General features: G+C 38.0%; 1 protein-coding gene across 7 annotated transcripts in view; it reads left to right on the forward strand.

Annotated features, from left to right (window-relative positions):
* The first annotated feature begins 6 nt into the window (after positions 1 to 6).
* Positions 7 to 25,365, forward strand: part of Gpc5 (glypican 5) — a 1,306,099-nt gene continuing 1,280,740 nt past the window's right edge. For all 7 annotated transcript variants that reach the window (XM_010630566.2, XM_033760931.1, XM_010630577.2 and 4 more), the window contains exon 1: positions 7 to 354. In XM_010630566.2, coding sequence (XP_010628868.1) covers positions 192 to 354 — 163 coding nt within the window. In that variant the 5' untranslated portion in view covers positions 7 to 191. The remainder of the gene's footprint in view (positions 355 to 25,365) is intronic.

Raw genomic sequence — 25,365 nt, forward strand, 5'->3', positions numbered from 1 at the left:
CTCTACCGTCTCAGCTTTGGGCGTCTCAGGGAAGCCGAGGCTCGCAGGTGGAGCCCGGGTCTGAGCGCATTCTAGCCGCCCCGGCGTCCCGATCGCTCCCGGGAAACCTCGGCCCGGGGCTTCTGGCAGCGCCCGCGGCGCAGGGCTCGCGGAGCGAGGTGTTCTGCGGGGAAGGGTGAACCGGACAGGCCATGGGCGCGCAGCGCGGGAGCGTGGGCTTTCGCTGTCTCTTGCTCTTGGCTCTCTTTGGGTGCACCCGAAGCGAGGGCGTGCAGACCTGCGAAGAAGTTCGGAAACTTTTCCAGTGGCGGCTCGCGGGAGCTGTCAAGGGGCTGCCGGATTCGCCGCGGGCAGGTAAGGAGCCGCAGGCCGGCTGGGGCTCGGCGCCAGGCGCGGGGCAGGGTTCCCGGGCTTCGGAGCTGGCCCTTCGAGGCAAGATGACCTTCCAGGCACCTAGCCGCGCAAGATGAATGCTGAGAAGGCTCGGGGGGAGTCTCGGGGCGCCGCTCGGTGACCCCTAACTGCGCCTGCGGCCACGGGAGCTCTAGGCGCCGCTTCCCGCCGGCTCCTTCGTCTCGCAGGATGCGCTGGAAGGAGCTAGGAAAGCCGGCATCTGGGGACAGCTGGCACGACCGCGTTTCTCTTAGGAGAGGGAATTGCACTGAGACCCGTTTTCTCACAAACCGAAAGCAGTTGGGTTGTTTGTCCCAAGCTGATAGTAAAAACATGAACAAGGGCAACCGTCTTTTCTGTAATTAGGATACTGTACACGGCGAGAAGCGAGCGCGAGGGGCCCCTGCGCACCTTGGCACCTAGTCTTCCTTGTAGGAAACCGGACTTCCCAGTGTATCTCCCAGAACTGCGAGGGAGTTTCAGATCTGAAAGGTGTGAGGGCAACAGGAGATCAAATTTACATACCAGGGAGCCACACAACGCGGATGAGATAAACCAGAGTCTCAAAGGAGGTAAATGGTTAGCTGGCCAGTGCAGATCATGCTTCCTGTGAACACATTTTGACTTCGCTTTCATGCCCCAATCCCCAATCTCACCGCGCAAATTTTTGTCTACTGGCAGGCGTTGCAGGGCTTGCTCTGTTCCGAAGAATAGGTCTTAGTTGTCCAAAATATCAGATGTTATTGGAGCAATGCACTTCTTTAGCTGTGACTGCGAAGAAAGCACAGAAATGAATGCTGTTTGATTACTTGGTTGAACAAAGAACTTGTGGAGGATGGTGAGTCTAAAATTCACCTGCTGCCTGGGTTCCAAGGTTCAGAGACCTGCTCGGAGCACTACCCAGCTGTAGCACATTTATTTGATTGCTTTTCTGGCCGTGAACACAGTTCCTGTCATCCCGAGAAGAAAATCTAGTTATTTGGGAACAATGAATACATTTGAGTTTACATGACCTTCTTAAACACAGAACTATATATTTGAATGCCTATTAGGCATTGCTAGATGTTTTTACCCCACTACTTGAAACAACGTAGTTGATATTCTTGTCTCCTCAAGCAACATACCTTCTTGTAAATACATGTTTTAATTTCAGTGGATTGTTTTCATTAAGAAATAAATCTCAGCTGCTGGTAAAGCTAAAGCGTACGTGTGTATATGTGCGTATGGTGAGGGTGTTGAGCTGTGAAATCCTCATTTGATTTGTTAGGTTTTGTTCCCCAAATGCCATAATTTTGGCTGAGATGTTCAGTGAGTGTTGCTGCCTCCCCAGTAAGGCCCTAATTTCAATCCCTTCTCATATCTCAGTATTTCTGGTGCCTGCTTAATGCAACACATCCGCTAGAAGATATTGCATTTCTAGAAATGTGTATGTCATTTATTTTGAAGAGGAACTTCCCAGAGTATTAATCACTGAGGTAACATTCTACCAACATGTACTGTACAGGAAGACAGAAGCTCTGCTCTACTGAGAAAGAAAAGGTTGTCCTTATTTGTGCTGACACATAGCACATAAAGTGCCGGGATGGCAAGAATCTTCTTTTCTAAATTCTGAATTGTCCCCCATTGCTAGCCCTTTTGAAATCTGTGGCTTAAGCTGATGAAGTAATCACAGCAGCATCACTGAAGGGGCTGGGCAAGCTGCATTCTTACAGACATTGTGGGTGCTGGAGGAAGGGAGTGAGTGCTAAATGCCTCTGATATTTTAATTAAGAAAAGGTCATGTGAAAATGCTATCCTGACTTGGCCTCATCCAACAGAAGACATTAATATATGAATTTGATACAACTCTGATTTTCCTTGTTTCTGTATTGTTGGTCATTCATTTGAATAATTCAACAAAATATTAAACTCTTTTTTATTAAATTCTTTCTTTTAACGTCTATTTCTTTCTTCCCAACTAAAAAAATCTTTTTTAAATTATGTGAAGTACACATACCATATTTTTAGTAAATTTTTTTCTTTATTTCTGTATTATATGTAATTTGTAACATCTAATGTGATTGAATAGCAGTAATTGGAGATATTATTGTCTAAAATCATCCTCAATCTCAAGGGAGATATAATTAGAACATAAGTAGTCATTTCTATATGAGGATACAAATACTAGCATTCTTTTAATAAATGTGTTTAGCACACAGACCTTCACTGACAGAACTAATGCACTAATTTGTATTTGTTTTTCTTAGAAGTATATTTTCAGTACTGTTTTACATTTCTTGTCCACAGTGATTAATTCCTGAGATGTCCAGCCTAAATGCCATTTTTATAATGTAAGAAGGTAGAATAAGTTTTTACAGTTTCTTCCTTCACTTTGACTTTTATAACTTCTGAAAAGTATGTTATTCAGTTTAAAATTATTATATGGTGAGAACAGCCATTTAAACTGCTTCTCAGATTTCCCTCACTTTTGTTCTGTACACTGCTCCAATTCTTTTAAGCCTATTGAACTCCTCAGGATGTTTGGACGAGAAATATAAAAAAGGAAAGAAGGTGTAAGTGTGTTTAGAATTACAGATTTCCCTGTGTTCCAGTTTTATTTCTTAAGTAGTAGTCAAGGTGCCCTTTGCTCTTATTAATTTTATTCAGAAAAGAACTATTGATGGAAGTGTCTTTTAAAGGTCCTTTTATTTATTTGGGAGGGGAGGTATTGCTGTCCCATTGAAATTCTCTTCACACATGCCTTGTTCACAATGCATTATTTCCTCCTTTAGAGATTTTCCTCCTTCAGAGATTCATAAAGAAATTGAAGAGTACATTCAGGTGATTTATATACTAACTAGGTTTTAAAATGTGCTGTTGATAGAAAACTCTACATTTGTGCAAGATTAGCCTTAGTTAACTCTCTGTTACTATAACAAAATACCTGAAGCACTTCGCTTATACAGGAAGACATGTTTATATGGCATATGGTTTTGAGGTCTCCAGTCCAGGATCAAGTGGTCCCGATGTCTTGGGACTTTGGTGAGTTAGCACATCATGGTGGAGCAAAATGCTCAAGGAAAGAGAGCATGAGGAAGAGGCTAGCTTCCTATAATTCCCTTCGAGCACACACTTGCAATGACCCAGAACTTCCCACCAGCCTCTGCCTCCAAAAGTTTCCATCATTCCTTCCAGTAGTACAACCTGTGGGACCAAGTCTTTAACACACGGACCTGTAGTGAGCATCCAGCATCCAGACTGCAACAATGACTTTTCCTTGGTAGGTTTTGCCTCTAAGTCGAAGGAGTATGATAAATTTGATGTGACAAAATGAAGTTCTAATGCTCAGACTCCCTTTTTAAGTGGCACTCTGGGGGTTTTGTTTTGTTTTAAACTGCTTTTAATGTAATCAAATCTTATAATTCCTCCAAGGACAGGTTGTTTTATTCTCCTACCTAAGAGAAACAATCTACCGGGTAATCTTAGAATTTGGAATCATAGACATCTGAGTCTTGAAGCTCAGTTTTTCCACTTGTAGTTCTATGCCCTGGGTTAGTCAGTTATCATCTTTGAACCTTTGATTCCTCATCTGTAAAATGGGAATATCCTGGAAAGGTGGATGCAAAGGTAAAAGGAAGTAAGGGATGTAAAGTGACCTAAATCCAGGCACATCATAAGTATTCAAAGTATACTCTTGTTTTATTATAATTTTATTGCATGCGTCGGTTTTAGATTTAATTTGATTTGTAAGGATGAAATTTTAGTTTTAGAGCTATATATAGATTTTATAATAATGAGATGTTTTCAGTTACAAGTGATTCTAAATTGGAAAATGTTTATTGAAAATGACATGTATTAAGTTATAGTGAATATTTTATTTTGTGTTGTGAAGTAACAAAACTTTTTAGAAAAATCGAGATTCTACTGCTGCTCTCTGCAATATCTGTAGCCATGACCTCGACTGCTGTCACCACCACTCTGGTTCTGTTTGTGTTCAGGGAGTCAAAATAATGTATGTCGGGTGGTTTCAGGATTCACAAAATCAAATGTTAGATGTCTGTAATCACCATTGACAGTAATTTCTAACTGAGATTCTCAAATTGGGACTTACATCTGCTTGAATAGCATAGTTATGGTGATCATATTTCCATAGCCAAAACTGAGACCGATGGCTTGACACTGAGGTGGACTATTAATACTAGGACGGTGCTGTGTTGAAACCCACCACACTGAACCACAGGAAATAAGACCGTACACAAACAAATTAGATTCATTTTTCTGTCTGTAGCAAGGGAAGATTGCACACCCAGGAACTGAAAATGTCTTGGAAACCAGCAGTTGGGAGGGCTTTCTAGAGGAATTGGAGTTTTGCTCCATGGATTTAGGAAGGTTTAATGAACGGAGACAATTAAGATATTGGCTATATGAGTGACTTTATCCAGGTGTTAGAAAGATTAAGGAGGGGCTAGTCATTCATAAAGAGGTAGTAGTAACTAGAGTCTGTCAGACAGGAGGATGCTTACTCATTGTGGGTGCCCATGTCCTGTCTTAGCACAGGTGTCAAGTGATTGTATCTTATTGTTGTGTTCTTATTCTGTGCATGTTGTTTATGTTATATAGTGATCATCAATCCAAGTTCAGGCCAGGGCAGTGTATCATTCTCTCCCCTGGAAAGTTCAGGGGTTTGATGTCTAAGGGAGTGCATGTTCTATTTTTTCCCAGATTTTAGTGAAGCTTGGCAATGAAGTGAAAATTATCTTCAACTTTAGGGCCATAGAATATGACTGACCATCAGGGACCTAAATTATGCTGATTCTACTCCGTTTCCTCATAGGGTCATGTAGTAGTCGGCGCTCCCTGGAGAATATATATATATGGGATATGTATTTATGGCATATATTTATGGATTTACAAGATAGGCTTACGATGGCTGCTGTGGAAGAGTCAGGTGTGGAAGAGTACATAAGAATTGTCTGTGCACCAGAGAACAAAGGATCCAGTCAAGAGTCAAAGGTGTGGAGCTCAGTCTAGAGTCCCTTTTGAGTCCATATTAGGAAGCTGAGGATCTGCAGTGGAAAGCTGAAAGGTCTGTGCTTGAAGCCAGGAGATGGATGTCCAAGATGAAGGTGGAGGACTGGAGCTCCTCCAAAGAAACAGAAGCGAGTTTTCCTTATTTTACACTTACTCTCATCCACTTTCATGCTGTTTTTCATGTTTTCACTCAGTTAAACTCTCTGGAATATGGGTTTTTGTTAACTACTTCAAATACATAATAATATATAATATGTAATATATTATGCATTGTGTATTGTCCTTATATTTGATAAGAATGCCTTCTAAATCTGTAACATTTTTATCATTAACTGGTAGAATCAAGAGCGATGTTTTAACGAGGTGCTTCTCCTAAACAGATATGATTTATAAATGAATGGTTTTCTTGGTATCAGTACAACTATCCATTTTGTTAAAATAAAATCATGAGGGACTTCAGATGGGTGCCTTTTTGAAGTTGCTTCTTGGTGAATGGGATTTGTTCAGTTAAGTAACAATAGCAGTTTTAATAGAGAATAGCTATTTTTGATATCAACTTTTCTTTTATATAAGGCTGATCTTCAGCTAGAAGAAAAAACTGTACCAACTGTACCCTCAATTCTCCCACTTTTTATCTTTAGTAAATTTCAGATTTCACTAATTGTCCTGCTAAAATCCTCCTAAGAAGATTATTCATTCTTGTATGAATCACACAGAATAGCACAGCTTTTTATTAGTTGCATCAGGTCCACATATGGCTACGGAGTAAGTTGAATGTCTAATGCATTATTATACAGAGAAAATAAGATTTTTGTATATCCATTGTTTTATGAAAGAATACACATTCTCTTGAAAATTTAAAGTATTGAGGGCTGGGGATTTAGCTCAGCGGTTCGGTGGCCTGCCTTGCAAGCGCAAGGACCCAAGTTCGATCCCCAGTACCAAAACAAAAAACAAAAAAAACAAACATCATATATTTGGGCTGGGGATTTAGCTCAGCGGTTCAGTGGCCTGCCTTTCAAGCGGAAGGACCCGAGTTCAATCCCCGGTACCAAAACAAAACAAAACAAAAAACAACAACAAAAAAAAGAAAGAAAATTTAAAGTATTGAAAACCACAAGAAAGTAAAAACGTATTATCATCCATAAAGAACCACCAGAATTCCTTTGTGTTCTCTTTTTAACACCCTTGTCAAGCCTTTGCTAAACACAAATATATTTTTTAAAACAGAGCGATTTTTTTCTATACTATTTTTCCAGTTATGAACATACTGACATTTCCTATATCATTAATTTTTTAGGAATAGTTTTGGTGGCTGTGTAATATTCCATTGAATTATGATAGCGTAAGTTAAGTTTCTCTTTGATGCTAGGAACATAGGTTTCTGGTGCATTACCATAAAGACTGGGGACCTGAAAGGTGAACATATGGAGCGATTACTCCTCTCACACTTTGCAGGTGATGCAATACTGGAGTGTTTCAGCCTTAGCATCACTGACACCTCAAGATGGACATTTTTTCTTGTGTGGGAGGGTATCCTGTGCATGGTAGGATGTCTAGGAGCATCACAAGCCTCCACCCACTCCATGTCAGTAGCAATACCACCTCTTCTCACATCAAATTGTGACAAGCAAAAATGTCTCCGGACGTCACCACCTGTTCCATGGCAGGCAAAATGTTCCTGTTCGAAAATTACAGGAAGGAGCCTGTCCCAACTACCTCCCTCCCCACAAGCACACACGCTGTACAGCTGGCTTGTTTGGGAGTTGCAGGTCTCGAATGTCAGCCCTTCATAGTGGCATTTCCGGATTGGATTGCACTGGTTCTCAGTGTAGGGTTCCCTTGTTTCCTGCATGGGTTTTATTATGGTGCCACATTCATTTTCTTTTTAATTCTAGATCTTTCACCACTAGATGGTGTGCATGATGAACAGAGAAAACATATCTACCAGAGCCAGTTTCATGGGCACGTGACTGCACTGTGAAGTCACACAGGATTCTACACTCAGGAGGATGCAGTGCTTGGTTTAATGTTCTGTTGTCACCGTATTAGAATTTTAGCAAAAGGCTCTGCATTTTCTCTGTGCGTGGGCTCTGCACATAAATGGTGTAGCTGACCCTGTTGTGTATGTGCTCACTCTAGATTATTTGGTGTCCAGAGAGGGTGAGTTCCAGAAGAAGAACTGAAATATCTATCAATTTGGTAAAAGTTGCAGGGAACATTTTGGTACATTTTTTGAACCTTTCTGATTCTTAGGTTAAACTTTAGAGATAAGTAAGGCTATGAATATTGAGTAGCTAAGATTTTGCTGCCTATGTGCAGTGACGTTGAATGTTTGTAGATAAGCAAAGCATGGACTCTCATTTTTCTTTTCTTCTTTGCCACAGGCTAGAATCATTAGCCCAAAATCCATCAGGGCCCAACTTAAAATTTTACAAATCCAGTTGCTTTAACTGTCTTACCAATTCCCCATATTTTTAGTCATTTAGAGCCTGTTTGCTTTGTATAACCATAAAACTTCATCTATCATCTGGAAACCATAGATAAAATAAAGTCTTGAGCTATGAAAGACTCCAAAGCGATGCTTCCTAGAAGCTTTCAGAGTCCTAGAGACTTCCTGTGGGAGACTTCTGTCTTGCTACTCTCCATTTCCTTTCTCTCTTGAGAGTTACCCGTGACTCTCCCCCTTCTGTGATGGCCCTGTACTGCTGTCCCTCATGCGGTGAGGGACTTCCCGTCACAGGTAGCCTCTTAAAGTGTCCTACAAGTAAAGCTCACTGTGTGCTACTTCTATCTCGTGTCTGTGGTTTTATCTTTTCCTTGATCATCCCTGAAGTTGTGAAACTCACCACATATAGGTCACTACTTGGTTATTTGAAACATAAAGGAGGACTCAAAGTAGCAACGCTGTTTTAAAATTGTATTTCTTTCCTTTTATTAGGTCAGAGGCTTTTGGGGAGCAGGATCTGCAACTGATTTCTCTTTTTGCTCTATGAGTAAGCCAACATTAATAAATCCACTTTAATATGCAAATAGTTCAGCAAATAGGTTATTTATTGTGTTTAGTTAAAATATTTATGCTTCATGTTAATAGAATGAGACATATATTAGGTGAAGTTTCTTAATTTATATTTAATCTGGGCTTGTTGAGTAAATTGTTTTCATAGAGTTAATTTTTTTTAAGGTAACTGCTACCAATTATGTAAAGTGATCTGACATTGAAAAATTTAAATTTAAAGACATTTTTATCTAATTATCTAAGATTTTTGAAATGAAATAAGTGAATTGTCAGGCAAATGTCTGGAGCAGTTTCCTTGAATGTTCTGCAATGAAAAGAAAATTATTTAACATCTAAGGGATACATTTCCATAGCTCAGTTATCATGTAGCCCGTGTGACTAATCTTATTATATTATACTGACCAATTATTGAGAGAATGGAGAAAAATAAAGGTGGCTAAATTTAAGTTGCATTTGACTCTGGATTTATTAGTATGTTTTATTTGGCTATATTTCTTGTAGAACAGTATTTTTCTATGAAGCAATTAGTGGTAATCAACTTGAAAATGATTCATTTTCCCATCTTCCACCCTTGTTAATTTTATGTTGGGAATAAATCACATATTTCCTAGCAATGAGAAAGCTTGGAGTTTAGACTTCGTGAAGACCAAATCGAAACAAATAATTGCTATAATATCACAAAACATAATATAGAATAACAGGTATATTCTACATTTATATTTCTAACAATTGCAAATTTAAAAATATTTATCTAATCTTTTCTCACATTAATTCTAAGGTGATAATAAAATTGTATTTTTAAAAATATATGGCGTTATGTATTGATGTATATGTTATTTGCTAAATAATGTATTATCTCAAGGTAATTTTTGGTTGTAGGAACCTTTAATATCTACCCTCTGCATTTTTTCAATAATATGGTATATCATCACTAACTGTTAAACAGATCTCTTTAACGTATTCCTTCTGCAAACTGTAGTTTTTTTACTATCTCCTCCAAACTGACCCTTCCTTTGGTAATTATTATTCTACTTTTGACTCCTATGAGATCATATTTTTTCAGATCCCACATATAAGTGAGATTGTGCAATGTATGCCTTTTTGTGCCTGACTTGTTTCACTTAACATAAGGTCCTTCAAGTTTGTTCATGTTGTTACAAATGATGGAATTTTTGCTTTTATGACCAAACAGTACTCCACTGTGACTATGTGCCACAGTTTCTTTATCTGTTACTGATTAGGGGTATTTAGATTTATCTTGTCTTTAATACCTCTTTTCAGTGATCTCTTAGATAAATTATTTTTCTTTTTAAAATTTAATGCATATTAGAGGCATGAAGAAATTTTACCTAAATAGAAGAATTACTTCTCAGTGCTAACGATGCATGTAGATTTTGATATGATTCAGCCATTTATTTAAATATATTTTATATATATCATATTTAAAAGCTCTGTTAAACTTTTTGTTTTATAGGTTAATTTTTTTTACTCTTATTAGGATGAGTTCGAATTACTGTTTTATTTCTTTCTGTATTATAATAACCAAGTTTATTTTAGTTTTTGTAATTCTTTAGGCAATATAATGAAATATTTGTAATTAAATCTTTGTAATCTTGTAATTCTTTAGGCAATATAATTAAACCTTTGAAGCTATCATTTTAGAGATCATAGTCCTCTATTTTTCCTTGTCTTAAAGTTTGAGGGAGGATAAAATCTGATAAGGGAGGTGAATGTAGAGCACACCATGAGTGTACCTTTGTCGATCAAATGAAATGAATGAGAAAAAAATTATTCCTGGATGTCTTTGTTCATTACATATTCTTTCAGTGGAAGACTGTCAATATTAAGTTACCTGTTCAGATTTATTTGCTCTTTGAATAACTCACTCAGTAAGGTTATACCAAGTTACATTTGGTTCATTTTCTTTTGATCATCGAGATGTCTGTGTTTAATGAGCTGAAACTGAATTAGGTCAATAAAATGAAGAGATTAACAGTCCGTTCTCACCAGGCTTGGAACACATTTTACTCTGAGTATAAAAAAAGTCATTTTTAAAAACGGTTCCTGATGAACTTAAAAGGTAAAGCAAATAGGAATAACATAGCAAGACTGAAAAAAAGCTAAGAAATCAATACATTCTTTAGGGTACTTTTTTTTTTCTAGGTGACATCTTGTGGATCTTTGCTTTTTCTAGTTAAGAACTTTAATTTACAAATGAAAAACTAAATTTTACATTTATAAGTTTAGTGGCACAAAATAGTTTCAGGTTATCACATATTTAATATATAATTTATCTTTGGAAATATTTTACAATATAATAAAAAATAAGAAGTCTGACAAAGCATGGGAATGTTGCTATGAAATAAATGGAAAAAAGCAGAAATGTTAATGTATTATAGTGAATAGTAATGAATTTATAGTTTTGATATAGCTTAGTTTTAACTCTGTTAGCTGTGTGACCTTTAGCAAAGGATGCAGCCTCTCTAAAATCGCTTGTCTTTTTTCACAGAGATATTGACATAGCTTGTTTCTTAACTCTTTCCGTGCCTTTTGAGGACCACACTTTATGCTGGTGTTACTTTGCAACATTTTCTACAAATGTGACATAATTAATTATATTAGAAAACTTCCTTCTTAGAGACATTTAGAAAAGTCTTTGTGTTAGGTCAGAGAGCAAGTAGAAAAATCAACAGAATCATTTTCCTTCATGCTAATAAAATACCAAACTTGCAAATATTTGTCACTCATCATTCATTCTCAAAGCACTAATCCTGTATTTTTGATACCACAGACCATGTTTTCATTATTAACCAAATAAATAATTTATTATTTATAGTTTAATTCTGTGGCAAAATCAAATTTGTTTATTCAGATCTGTAGTTTAGGATGTAAAGAATGGGTGATTGTGAAATAATGTTGTTTAATTCAAATAAGATTAAGAGAGATAAACTTTGCCTGAAAATAAGAAAGGATTTTTAAAGCTGACTTAATGCAAATGCGGATAGTTTCTAGAATGTGTGGTTGGCTTTGTCATGTGAACTAGAGTGACTTCTCTGCTTTATTTTGTCATGTTGTTACTTGTCATAGTATTGATGTTCTCTTTGTGCCCCCTGTATTGTGGATAAGAACTATGACCCTTATGGAAAGCACAAGTGAATTGTGTCTGCAAGTTCCTGACACTTTGGATGGATCCTCCACCCTAATCTGTGTTTCTAAGCAGTTTCAATGGACATTCATGTCCCTGGAGGTTAGTGGGAGACAAAATTTAGAAAGAAGACTGGTCAAGCAGAGTGAGGTTGATCCCAGATCCCACCTTGTAGCATCACCACAGGTTGCCTTTATTTCTTCTTTATCTCAAACCATAGCACCTGTTATGAGAAAGGTGACCTCAGAACTATTTCTGGATTCTCATAACACTTCCTGGATTCCTTTTGCTTCTTACCCCAGGCTACAGAATGGTGCTGGTCCTCTACCTGTCAGGAACTGGGCCACACAGCAAGAGGGGATGGGCAGGTAGACAAATGAAGCTTAATCTATATTATTATTATTATTATATTATTATTATTATTTTTTTTTGGTTTTTTGAGATGGTCTCACTGTGTACTTGAGACTGACCTGGAACTCACTATGTAGCCCAGGCTGGTCTCAAACTCACAGCGATCCTCCTGCCTCAGCCTCCTGAGTGCTGGGATCACAGGCATGTGCCACCATGCCCAGCTAAGCTTAAACTATATTTACAGCCACTCCCCATCATGCTCATTATAGCCTGAGCTTTGCTTCCTGTTAGATCAACAGGAATATTAGATTCCTATAGGAGCACAACTGAGGGATCTATGTTGCAGGCTTCTTATGGAATCTAATGGCTAATGATCTGAGATGGAGCTGAGGCAATGATGCTAGTGCTGGGTTGTGGCCACAAATTCAGATTAACATCAGCAGAGACATTTGACTACACAGAGGACATAATAAATCAACTGCTTGCATACTCATATCAAAACTCAGTGACTGACAAGTGACAAATTGCATTTGGTGGCAGGCTTTATGGTGGCAAGTGAGTTGATACACTTCCATTGTACAGCTACATGTGGTGGCCTGGTCAGAACCTGGCACTTATTTCAGTCTGTATGTGATCTTCCTATTGTTTTATTTAACATTTATATTTGTGTGTCTTCCCTGTACTCAGCATTTCTTTCAGAGTTTTGTTAAGTCCACAAGGTAACCCTAGTCTAAATGAGTAAAAAGCAAATGGCACCAGAGAGGCTTTTTAAAAAGGAGAAAGACCCAATGACCCAATGAGAAGGCAGTAGAAGACTCTTAAGATTGCCACAAAAGAAAGCAGCATTGAAAAGAAAATACTAGAAGTCTTATTTAAATTACGGGTTCATTGTAATGGGTGATTCACATTTTCCAAGTTTGCTTTGTATAATATGTGGAGATCAGCTGTACAACAAAGCCATGAAACTTTCAGAACTGCATCACTATGTGGTGATCAAATGTGCTGCACTGTAAGACGAACCTTTGGAGTTTTTTTTAAAAAAAAAACCATAAATATGAAGAACAGGAACAATTATTGAAAACCATCATTTCTCTGGATTGAAAGCATAATTCTTGGTGGCTCACCACATCGCTAAAGCTAAGAAGCCCTTTTCATTATTAAAGAGGTAATCCTTCCTGCTTCCAAGGACATTTATCATGGAGTTTTAGGAGACGTAGTTTAAAATGTGACATGTTCATCCTTTGGCTAGCATCATAATTAGAGCAACTGATGAATTAGTCAGGCCACTGAGGCACAGTTGTTAGGATCAATGAGTCACTTTGATATGAAACACAGTTTGATGAACTAGAATTATGGGCAACAGGATAATAATGCTTCTTTGTGTGGGATGCATTTTCATGAGGATGTGCATGAGGGTATGTTATGTGCATTTTTGTTGCCAACTGATACCACAGCTGCAGAACTACTCAAGACTTTTAGTGATTACCTATTAAGAAAACTGAATCAGTCATTTTGTGTCAGTGCATGCACAGACGAAGCAACTGCCATGATAGGATGGCTTCTGGTTTCATTATCGGGTCAAAGAGGTTGCTTCTGAATATAAGTCTACACACTGTGTTATCAGTAGAGAAATGCTAGCCAGTCAAAAAATGTCATCTGAATTTAACAGTGTTTTGAAGAATGTGATTAAAATCATCAACCACATTAAAATTATCAACCACATTAAAGTACACATTCTTAAATCATCTGTTCTTGTGAAGAGATCGATGCAAGGGAACACTTGCCTTTTCTTATGTCTTATATTCTTTTATACACAGAAGTGAGATAGCTTTCTAAAGGAAGATCACTCTCCAGGGTTTTTGCATTATGAGAGCAGCTCTAGAGATTTCTTACAGAAAGCAAACAACAACAACAACAACAACAACAACAAAGTCAAAACTAGTAGCACATTTCAGTGACACAGAATGGCTCTCAAGTCTTTCTTATGTGTTTGATGTATTCAACCACTCACCAAGCTTAATCTGTCATTACAGGGAGAATGACAATAGTGTTCAAGTAGGTAGATGAAGTGGCTGCCTTCAAACACAAACTGGAATTAAGAGAATGTGAGTGAGTATTCGGATGCTGACATATTTCAAAGTTAGTACATATTTTGAAAGAGACTGAGCCAGGACCCTCTTTCTTTCACCGGGTACATGGTTACCCATCCCAGCTTTCAGAAGGGTTTGGGCATTTCTCTCAACCACAGAGATCCCTGAAGTGGGAAGGAATGGATCTGCAACCCATTTGTGAATAAACCAGGTGAGTCAACTTTGTCCATGCCAGATCAGCTCTTGGAGATCATAAGTGACAGTGGCCATGAAATTTTTTTTGAGACAACTTCACATCTCCAGATGTTCTGGATTAAAGTCAGGGGGCTTAGTCTAGGAGGGCTCCCTCCTGTGTACTGAAGCACAGGTCCTGCTCTCTTTGGTGCTCCTGGATTAAAGTCAAGGCAGAATATCTTGAGATTGCCACAAAGCACTGAAAAGCCTGCTTTCAATTCCATTTTCTTTGCAGAGGAGGGTTTTCTGCAGCGCCAACAACCAAAACAAGACTATGGAGTAGACTGGACATTAGCAATGCAGTTTGAGTGTTGCTGTCTCCTGTCACCAACATGGAACTGTCTAGTTGCAGGAAAATAAATTAAAGGTTCCCACTGATTGTACAATATGATGAGTTGTATAATTATTTCATTATATATTATAATTTAACAATAGGAATAGAGTACCCAATAAATGTAATGTGCTTGAATCATCCTGAAACCATTCTTTCCACCTCAAGTTCATGGAAAAATTTTCTTACATGAAACCAGTCCTTGGCATCAAAAAGTTTGTAACAGTGTCCTATCTGTAGTTACTAGCTAGGAAGAACCGCACTGTACCTCACAGTTTCCCTAGACCTCCCTGTTGTAGAAATTGCATTAATCCAATTTGGAGTGCCAACCTATTTCCTCCCAGAATTCTGTATGGCAAATTTTTATACACTTTAATATTTAAACTCACAGCTTTCAGAAGATAATTTGATTTGCATGTAAAATGCATAGAAATATAAATCTAGGAATACTTAATATGTTTTTAGAAATTCCAATCAATGGCAACTTCTCTACTCATATTTAGTAGCAATGCTTTTGCTAATTAATTGTTTATTTCCATGCCCTTTCCCTCACTTCTATTAAGAGTAGCATTGGTGGCAACTGACTCTTTAGACTTCAGTTGGAAATATGACTAAACTGACAACACCCTGTGATGACACAGTGGTTTAATCCCCGCTGACCATCGCAGCGCACAGGGGCACTACATTCTCATAGATCCTGTTCTACAAAATGTGTCTGCACATTCCCTGACTGCTACCACTGCAACAGTGGTGCCTTAACCTGGTGCCTTTCCATGGCTGACTTGCGCTGTCTCTATACTCTCCTGGCTGTTGACAGTTCATTTCCCAGGGGATTCCCAGTTGAGTTCCCAATGAAACTTGAATCTTTTTTCCTTATGTTTAATCTTTTTGTTTGTTTGTTTGTTGTTTTGTTTTTTGAGACAGGGTCTCACTATGTGGTTGAGACTGACCTGGAACTCACTAGGTAGCCCAGGCTGGTCTCAAACTCACAGCGATCCTTCTGCCTCAGCCTCCCGAGTGCTGGGATTACAGGTCTGCACTACCACGCCTGGCTCTTATGTTTAATCTTTAAATAATTTCATGTGCCTTTAAAAAATAGTGTATTTAAATACTTCTGTACAATAAAAATATCACAGAAAAATTAATGTAGGGAAGGTATCGTGGCATTTCTTCTGTTGTGCACAGCAATTAAAAGGTCAGCATCTTTAATCATAAATGAGCTTTTTGTAAACAAAGACATTAGTATTCTGAGAGAATTGAAAAAAATCATAAAGAGGTAAGTCAAGTGATATAAATGACTACTAAGGATATGTGAAGATGATTAAACTCAAATTAATGAAAAAACAATTTCTCAGGAACATCACATTATTAAAGACTAGAAATACCAATATCAAATGCTCCTGTGATTCTGTGCCCATATCCACAGACATGGAGAAAAAAGGCTGATGAAATGAATACTGTCTCTATACTCAGAGGAATTCTGTGCTTGTAACTCAGAATTTAAATTATTTATACCATTTACCCCAGAAATTCCAATTCATGGGAAACTATTCTGTCAAAGTAAATGGACAAAATTTAAACAAATTTATATATAAGCATGCTAATTGCCCACAGAATTTGCAGATCTATTAATGTCTACTACATCATAAATTATAGACAATTATATGAATGATTAAGCCAAGATAGGTAAAGGTATCTAACCAAATAAGACATGTAACTTAATGACGTTGCTGAAAGGAAAAAAATGAGTTGTAGCCCTGCTTTAGAAATAAAATGAAACTAGTAGCATATGTGTTTATGTATGAACAATCCCCACTATGTACAAAGTGCACATTAATAGTGGATATTGTAGGGAAATAAGAGTTTAGGAGTAAAAAAAAACAGTTAACAAGTAAAATATATATCTCACAAATTTTTAGGTTTTTCTGAATTCTTGAAAAAAAATACAGTTTTTAAATTGAATTTTATCTTTAAATGTATCTCTTGTAAGTGAGATTGGTAAATACTTGTTCACATTTTCAGGAACACTGAGGTGAAGCCTATGCAATTCCATCTTTCTGAGCTGCTCTGTGTGATACCTGTCAGACTCCTGGGATTGAGACCAGTGGAGCAATGAAAACAGACAATGCCAATGCTTATTATCTGAATAGCCTTGACTTTGATGTAGATTATCAGCTCTTTCATGATCTGTTAGCTTCATATGATCTTTTTCTCCTCATTTGGAAGGGTTAAATTTTAATTTTTTATTAGTACATGTTTATAGTAAATAATGACTGCATTTATCATGGGAAGTTGTTACACAATACATATTAATTCCTCTTTTTTGCCTTCCCTAACCTCCCACCCTCACCTCTTCCAAGGCTTGGTGCCCTTCCCATTTGCAAGAACTGTGAGTAAAATTATTCCTCACAAATTATGCCTGGGAATGAGGTGCTCTAAAATAACTTTAGACCTGGGAATAATTTCTAAAGCTGTGTTTGAATCAGAGCATCTGATTATGACCATATGTTTAAGGGCATAACTTTCAAGATAAAGGAGCATTTCTCTTGAACTATTTTGTTGCCCCATTGGTTTTAGTTGCAGTTTTGTCCTTGCTGGAAGCCATTTTCTGTACTGTTTCAAGAGGAATGTTTCTAAAGGATAAACCTAAGAGTACTGGCCCCCTAAACTAGTTCAAACTTTCAGATTCAAGTTACAGAGCCCAAATAAAACTGTCTTAGAAAGAATGCATTGGAAATACTGGGAAATCTCAAGGGTCCCTGAAGACAAAGCAGAGGGATAAATATAGACTAAAGAAATGAAGCTTAAGCTTAACTTGTGCCCAAATTTCTTTGTGTGGTTTCAGAATTTGTGTTTTTCCTGCAGGTAGGCAGCCTTCTTCCCACAGGAGAAAACACAGCTCCACAAAACTTCTATCACAAATGAGAAACTAACCCATCTTTCTTGGTTTTAAGTTAAAACATTTCAGGAAGGGAATCACTTGCAATGTTTTTTCATGAACTGTAAAGATAAGTTGTGGTTGGGGAGGAGTTCCTCGAACACTTTCTACAATTCATCCACACAAATCCAGAGGTATTTGATACACATCTGAAAACATTCATAGTCATTCCTCAGTGCTTATGTCAAAAACCTCGAACTCCAAGATGTTGTATTTAAAGTTCTCAGTGATGCTGTTCTTTCCCTTGTGCTCCTCCTTATTTCACCCCCTATTGTGAGAGGTAATCCACTTTGGGTTTTGATGATCTCTGAATGATTTTACTGAATGTGTCAGTAATGCAAGGCTTCGACTTTCTTCACTTGGGTCATTTCTCAGGGCTGTGTTGCAAAAAGCAAGAAAATGACACCCGCCCAGGACAAAGAGTAGGATTGCTCAGACTAACTGTGCAGTTGGTGTACTCCGTTAAATTCAGGGCTCCTCCCCTCTAAACCACAACCATGCGGGCGTCAGTCTAGAATCCCTGTGGAGCAGGGTGACTGATGTGATGTTCATGCTGCTTGCTGTGCTGTGAGTCTCGTGTCTTCTGCCTGCATTGGTGAACTACAAAGTAGGAAAAACTCCGAGACTTTACAACCCCCAACACTTTCTCCTAGTTCGCAACTGCCGTATGTGTAGAGCAGGCATTCCACTTCAGCCAGACCTCAGTAAATTTGATTTCCCCAGGGAAGCACACCTTTTTATACATCTTACCCATTGTTGTTTCTAGAATACCATCCCCCCCCCCATTCTTGCCTGATCAATCTGAGTTCAGATTTATTTTGCTGCACATCAGCTTTGTGAGTTTGGAGAAAGCCAAGACACAACTCATTCTATTTCTCAGTTTAGAATTTTTTTCTCTCCTGGTACAGGGGATCAAACTCAGGACCTCGTGCTTGCAAGGCAGGCGTGATTCCACTGAGTTAAATCCCTGGCCCTCTCATTTTGAACATAGGAATATTTTCATTATAAAATTTTAGCGTATACTTACAGAAGATATTTAAGATTTTGCTCAAAAAAAGCCTCTGACTGCTGCTCCTGTTGCTCCAAGAAGAAAAAAAAAACTCATTGCTCCTTCTATACTGACAAAAAAATTAGTACCTCTTTTATAACATTTTTTCACATTTATTATTTTTTTTTACAAACGTGTCTCCCTATAGTGTTGTCCAAGAAGGAAAAGCTGCATTTTTATCCTTCCTATTATCCTTAATAAATAGCGAAATGCCTATGCAGAACAGGTGCTTAATCAGTGTTTGATGGCTTCATTTGACTTTTTAATCAAAACAAGGAGCAGGAAATTACTCTGTAATTTAGCACAGGTGAAAGGAAGACTCGGCATCTCCTGAGACGTCCTCAGAGAAGGGAGGACGAGGAGCCCATCTACACTACGAAGCTGCTCATTCCTCCCGCCACACAGAAATGTCTATCACCTCTTAAGATGCCATTTCTAAGAACTATGACTAAGTCCACCTGACAACAATAAGCAGCACAATCCCAGCAGTATTGCATTTTATTTTTATCAGGTGCTTGTTAACATTGTGGTACTAGGTATCAAGGTGATAATGTACAGTGGGTGGAGTAGATGAAATAGAGGTCCAAATATCGTTCGAAAGAGTATCAACAGATAAAGGTTTGAAGATCCCTGGATGTGAGAAAAGGGAAGAATTTGGGGACTTGAACAGTATATAGGTTTGAATTTTAAAGAGATTGGGAAGATTAAAATGGATAAACATTTCTTAGATTTTTCAAGGAGGAGTTCACTAGTGACAAGGTATATGCATTTTCCAAGAATTGGCAAGATCAAAATTCAAAGTGTAGGAGTAACACAAGAGTGAAATGGAGATACAGCATTCAGAGAATGTTTTCAAGAGTAATTCTGCCAATGAGCAGAGAAGCCACAGTGTCCCTTGTAATTCTTGTGTGTGTACGGTTGCTTTGCACAGCACAAACTTCATGAATGTGTCGATAGGTTCAAAAAGTGATACGATAATACAAGTTATCATAAAGTGCCCAAAGGCATAGATCAGGAAAATTTACATCTTTTGTGGAAATCTACAGTGTAGTATTGTGAAGTGCCAAAGTATTTGACAAAAGTTATGTGTGATATAGTCCATGGAAGACAAGAGTGAAAGAAAAACCAATAAACTTATACTTTCCTATCGCTTGGAAAACAAAACTGACTCCATAAGTGAGAAACGTCACCCTCCAAACAACCTCACGAACTCTGCACGGTCCCTAAGGGAGAGGTGGGTGATGACACAGTTATGAGCGATATGGATTGCTTAGATGGCTACTGACGTGTGGCCTCCACATGCTGGAGCTCACGAAGGTGTAGACCCTAGCTTGGCTGACGCGCTCACAAAGCGGTTGATTGCTAATGCCCGCCTGCCAGGGAAGCGTCACCATGGAGGCTGCAGAAACGCATCGAGGAAAGACGGGCGGAACCCTGGGGGTCTACTCCACAGCACCTGCCTGGTGATTATCTTTTCCTTTCCCGGTTGGACTTCTCTGTATTTCAGAACTAAAGAATTGTTACAGAAAACATTTAACCTTCCGTTTTGGACCTGGAAATAGAGAACAGAAACCTACAAATTCCAATAAATCTGATCTCAACTCAAAATACATCAGGAAATACACAACTGCTATAAGGCTGACTACAAAAACACACACCAACTGATTTTGTAAAAACCTCGGTGTTTTATTCTAAAATATTTACTACGTAAAAGTACCTCCTACTCTCAATTTTATCTTTCATGTTGCATTCATAAAGAGAAAACTGCACAATCTTTTTTTTTTTTTTTCCCGCCTGTACCGGGGATTGAACTCGGGTCCTTGCGCTTGCAAGGCAGGCCACCGAACCGCTGAGCTAAATCCCCGGCCAAAGGGTTTTTTTTGGTGAGGGGGGTCTTTTTTTTTTCACTTTTCTTTTTGATACCGGGAATCGAACCCAGGGCCTCGCGCTTGCTGGGCAGGCGCTGCACCGCTGAGCTACATCCCCGGACCCACAATCTTGAAAAATTATATCAGGAAAACATTTTTGTAGATTAAAAACGATGTTTTTAAACAATTTTAAAAGGATGCAGTGAAGCCTATGAAAAGTAGACTGAGTAGGAAAAGGGAGTCTCAGAAGTAATGAAAGAAATACTGTAGTATTCTGGGCCAGTGTTTCACTTCGCAGTTGTATTTTTAGGGTTCATATCTTAGCTGAGGCTTTTAGTAGATATTTTATAATGTTACTGTTTTATGGTTATTTTTACTGTTTAAATATTCTATGTACTGGTAAAACTTACGAATTTATAGGATTTTAAAAATTTTTCTTACAGTATTTTATGTTTCTCCACAATGCTGAGCTAGAAGATACTGGAGCTTTGGGTAGGTAAACACATGTAAGGTTGTAGGTATTCTCAGACACATGTGGGCTTGGAAAGCCAACTATATTCATATAATTTACCCTTTTTAACTTAAAAATTTCCAAGTCAACTGAGCAATAGTTACAAAATAACCAGTGACAGAAGGAAAAAAGCCATTAAAATAAATTTGAGAAATAAGGCTCCTGATTTCATTTTTATAAATGCTTTTGAATGATAATTCTAAGTCACAAATCTGCTATTACGTTTCTGAAAAAAATGAGAAAGGAAGACGACCTCAGAATAGCTCAGGTTGAGAACTGATAGTAACCCAGAGCTTTGCTCAGAGTATGTTTTGGTGATTGAAAGAGTCCTGGGACATGCAAGGCAAAATAATCATTTTCATGAAGGTATTGCTGGACTTGGTTGGAACAATAATGACTTCTTTGGGGAGCTTGTGACAGGAAAGAGGTAAAATGCAGGGAGTCAGTTTTCAAAGAATCCAGTGCTTTCTAAAGATGCAAACTGGGAATGTAGCTACGCCTGATCAATATCATGGCTATGACTAATATCCCAAGAGTTTAGGAAATATTGGACCCAGGATGGAGAGTGGCTATCTGGAATGGGTTGAGGAAAATAAATTGACCCTATTGTTGTAACTGGAATAAACATCAAGCATATAATCCTCTTCCTGGAATTCAGATAAGCAAAAGCACTGAAATGTTGAATGAGTAGAGTGGATTTTGGAGACTTTATTGAACCATTGCCAAGGGTTCAATTAAAAGTAGGAAAAAATGCCAGCCAGGCGTGGTGGTGCACACTTGTAATCCCAGCAATGGGGAGACTGAGGCAGGAGAGTTTGAGTTTGAGACCAGCCTGAGCTACATAGTGAGTTCCAGGTCAGTCTTAACTACATATTGAGACCCTGTCTCAAAAAACAAAACAAAACAAAACAAACAAAACAGAATAGGACATGTTAAATGTGTAAATACCGAATAGTTTCTCTGATGTGAAAAACTGAATGTGTAAGAATCAAAATGTATAACAGATAATGTAAAATAGGAAGAAAAAATCTAAAGGGGAATGGGAACTGCTAGGGGTAGGGGAAAGGAAAGAAGGAAAACAAAACACATGAGAAAAGGAAAACATGGAAACAAAGTCTTTGTAAATAGGGAGGGGTGGAGGGGTTTGAAAGGGCAGGGGAGTGGGGAAAAATAAGAAACAAGATGTATCATGTAAAGGTACAAATTCCCAATGATGATTGTCATCATGTTGTATACCTAAAATGTACCAAGAAATTTAATGAATATAAAAAAAGAGTAGGATGTGTTAGTTGAATATAGGAAGGAATATAAATAGATTAATTTAAAAATGAACTGTTAAGATTGAACAGTGGGTACTAAGTTGTAGGGAGGAGCAAGAAATTCAGGTATGTTACTGTATAGTAGGCTAACTACAGATAGCAGTTATGTACTATATATTCCAAAAAGCTAGTATAAGGGATTTTGAATGTTTCGCCTAAACAAATAATAAATGTTTGGGGTAATAGATATGTCTAATTTGATTTAAACATTACCCAATGTATTATATATGTATTTCAGAACACCACATTACATTGGTAACATGTACAGTTTTTATGCTTTTATGTGTCAGTTTTTGGTTTTATGTATCAGTTAAAAATAACATTTAGCTTACATTTTAAAATAAATGAGTTGTTTTCATTTAAATGGGGTGTTCAGCAATTATGTTTATGCTAGAACACAAAGGCAAATGTTATTTATCAATAGCCTACTATATACTAGATATTTGCTAAGATTTAATAAAGATCTTAGTAATTTTAATGGATTAAAACATAACGGCCCATATTTTCTCTAAGCAATGTAACTGATTTTCAAAGTGCCATTTTCCTTGTTTCTTTTTTTCTGTATTTCAGCATTTGGATTAGCGTTGAGAGAGAGCATTCTGCAGCGCCATTATTTATCCATTTCCTGAGTGAAATAGATTCGTGTGTTTATCTGCAGCATTATTTCATTTTTAAATAAGAACCTCACTCTATTCTTTTTTAAATTGAGTTTATTGGTGCTTTTAAATTATACAGTACAGTTACATTCATCATTGGGATCTTGTACCTTTTCATGACAGGTCTTGGTTCTCATTTTTTCCCCTTATCCCTGCCCTCCCTTCACCCCCCCAACCTCCCCTATTTACAAAAACTTTGTTTCCATTTTTTCCTTTTCTCATCTTTTTCTATTCTTTTCTCAAAATTCAAAAGTAATCTTTTTTTGGGGGGGATTGGGGATTTAGCTCAGTGGTTCTGCTGCCTGCCTTGTAAACACAAGGTCCTAAATTCAATTCCCCAATACCAAAAAAAAAAAAAAATCTTTCTAACCGTTGAAAGAACAAATGCTTATTTGAATGATTGTTAAGGAACATTTTTCATATTCATTGTCAATTCAGAGTTTTGTTTCAGAAAACCTTTTTATCTATGACACGCAGATTTAAATACCTACTTTATAAGCATCTATTTTAACAAGAACTTTAATCAAGGAAATCTTTAGACTAATGCTGAATAACTAGATTTCTTTTATCTTTTCTTGTCTATTACACACTAATAAGTTGTTGAATAAAAAGCACAACTGTTTAGTGCCTGGTCTTTGCCCTCAAAAACCTGACAGGGATTAGGGAACACGATGCGGAGTAAAATTATAGTAAAATATTTTTCATACTATAACAGTGGCATGGATGGGGTTAAATAAGGACCAGAGTAGGGATTAGCTAATCTCAAAAGGGGTTCTCAGGACAAAATGAACTGAGTGAAACAGCCTCACTGAGGAAGAAGGAATATAAAGTCATGGGAATGATGAAATCATCACTCTGTGTTCAGAGAATTCCAAATAATTAGCAATAACGAAGGAAGGTGAAGGTAAAACCAAGTGAGAGGCGAGGTGAGGGTCAGTGGCTCTCAAAATGTCATATGAGAAACAAGAATGTGAGAGTGACCCTTAGAAACTGAAAGCTCCTAGACATTCAGATACAACCAGCTTGGGAATCTTAATTTCCATAAAGCAGTTTGTCACCTCCATGTCAATGATCATGACTGTGAGAAGCAGAGAAACAGGGAGAGTTTTAAACTGGGATAGTCTGATCATATTTTTGTGTTATATTTTTCTCTCTGGAAACAATGTAAAAGATATGAAAGAGTATAAGATTAGAGAAACTAATCTCAGGGAACAGGCCAAACTCTGCAACAGAGGCCACTGTAGATAGCTCAAGTCAGATTTGATTTCATTTTATTATTATTTGTAATGTAACCTTCAGGAGTTGGGCAGTCCTGAGTTATCAGCGTAGGTTCTGCAGTATGGCCTATGTGGCTCCTAAGGTTCCTCTAAGGTTGCCAAAACTGCAAAGCCAATGGGAAGGAAGAGGGACGGTGGGAATAAGAGGGTCCAGCACAAATCTGTCTAAGGAGATGCACTGAGGTTTGTATCTTTTTGAACTAAATACATCTTGTGGCCACACCCTAACCCCAGGGGAATCTCCTCTGATAGCCGAGAGTGCTCTTGGAGGGATAGATCAATAGGCATCCTATCTTGCACAGGCTCTCAACACGTGCTTGGGACTATTAGATGATTTCAGGTCATGGATCTAGGTACTGGGTCTGAAGAGGGATGTTGGCAGGGGAAGGCAGGCCTGCGACTTCTCAATTCCTTAGGAGGAGCGCAGCTGAAGGAGGAGGAGTGACCTCTTCTGTCTGGATGAGAGAGTACTGTCCATTAGAAAGTGCCTGGGAGAAAGACAGAGGGTAGAACTAAAGACGTAGGAGGACGTAATCCAATGAATGAAGTGCCTCCAGCTAGGGGAGATAGAATGCTTAGTTTTATGCATCAGCAGGGTCACAAGATGCACAGATAGCTGATTAAGCATTCTTTGTTGGCTCCTGTTTGAGTGTTTTTCTAGAAGAGATAAATATCTGAATTGCTGAACTAAGCAAATCAGTTACTCTTTCCTAATGTGGGTTGATATCACCCAACAAGTTGAGAGCCCAACCCAACGAGAAAGGGAGAATGATACTGAATTCTCTTTCCCTGCCTAAGTGCATAAACCGAGATGTCAGTTTTCTCCTGTCTCGCTGCCAGGACTTATACTAGTCATACTACCAGCTTTCCTGGGTCTCAATTTGTAGAAGGCAGATCATAGGCCATCTCAGCCTTCTTGTGCAAGCCAGTTCCTTATAATATGCATTCCAGGTGTTTACTGATGTGCTCTGTTGTTAGGGAATATAACTCAGGTGTTTACTGCTGCTCTAGGTCACAAATCGCATTGTTTGATTTGCCATAAACACTCACTCTACTGCTTCTTGCCCCTTTTTTGAAGCATGAATTCTGAATTAAATTTTTATAAATCTAGACAGAACTCTATATTCTGCTTTAACAACAGGTTTCTATTACCTCGCAGTCTCTATTCTGACAGT

Source organism: Fukomys damarensis, unplaced genomic scaffold (genome assembly GCF_012274545.1).
Source record: "Fukomys damarensis isolate Sample0158 unplaced genomic scaffold, DMR_v1.0_HiC HiC_scaffold_6, whole genome shotgun sequence".
Taxonomy (NCBI): Eukaryota; Metazoa; Chordata; class Mammalia; order Rodentia; family Bathyergidae; genus Fukomys; species Fukomys damarensis.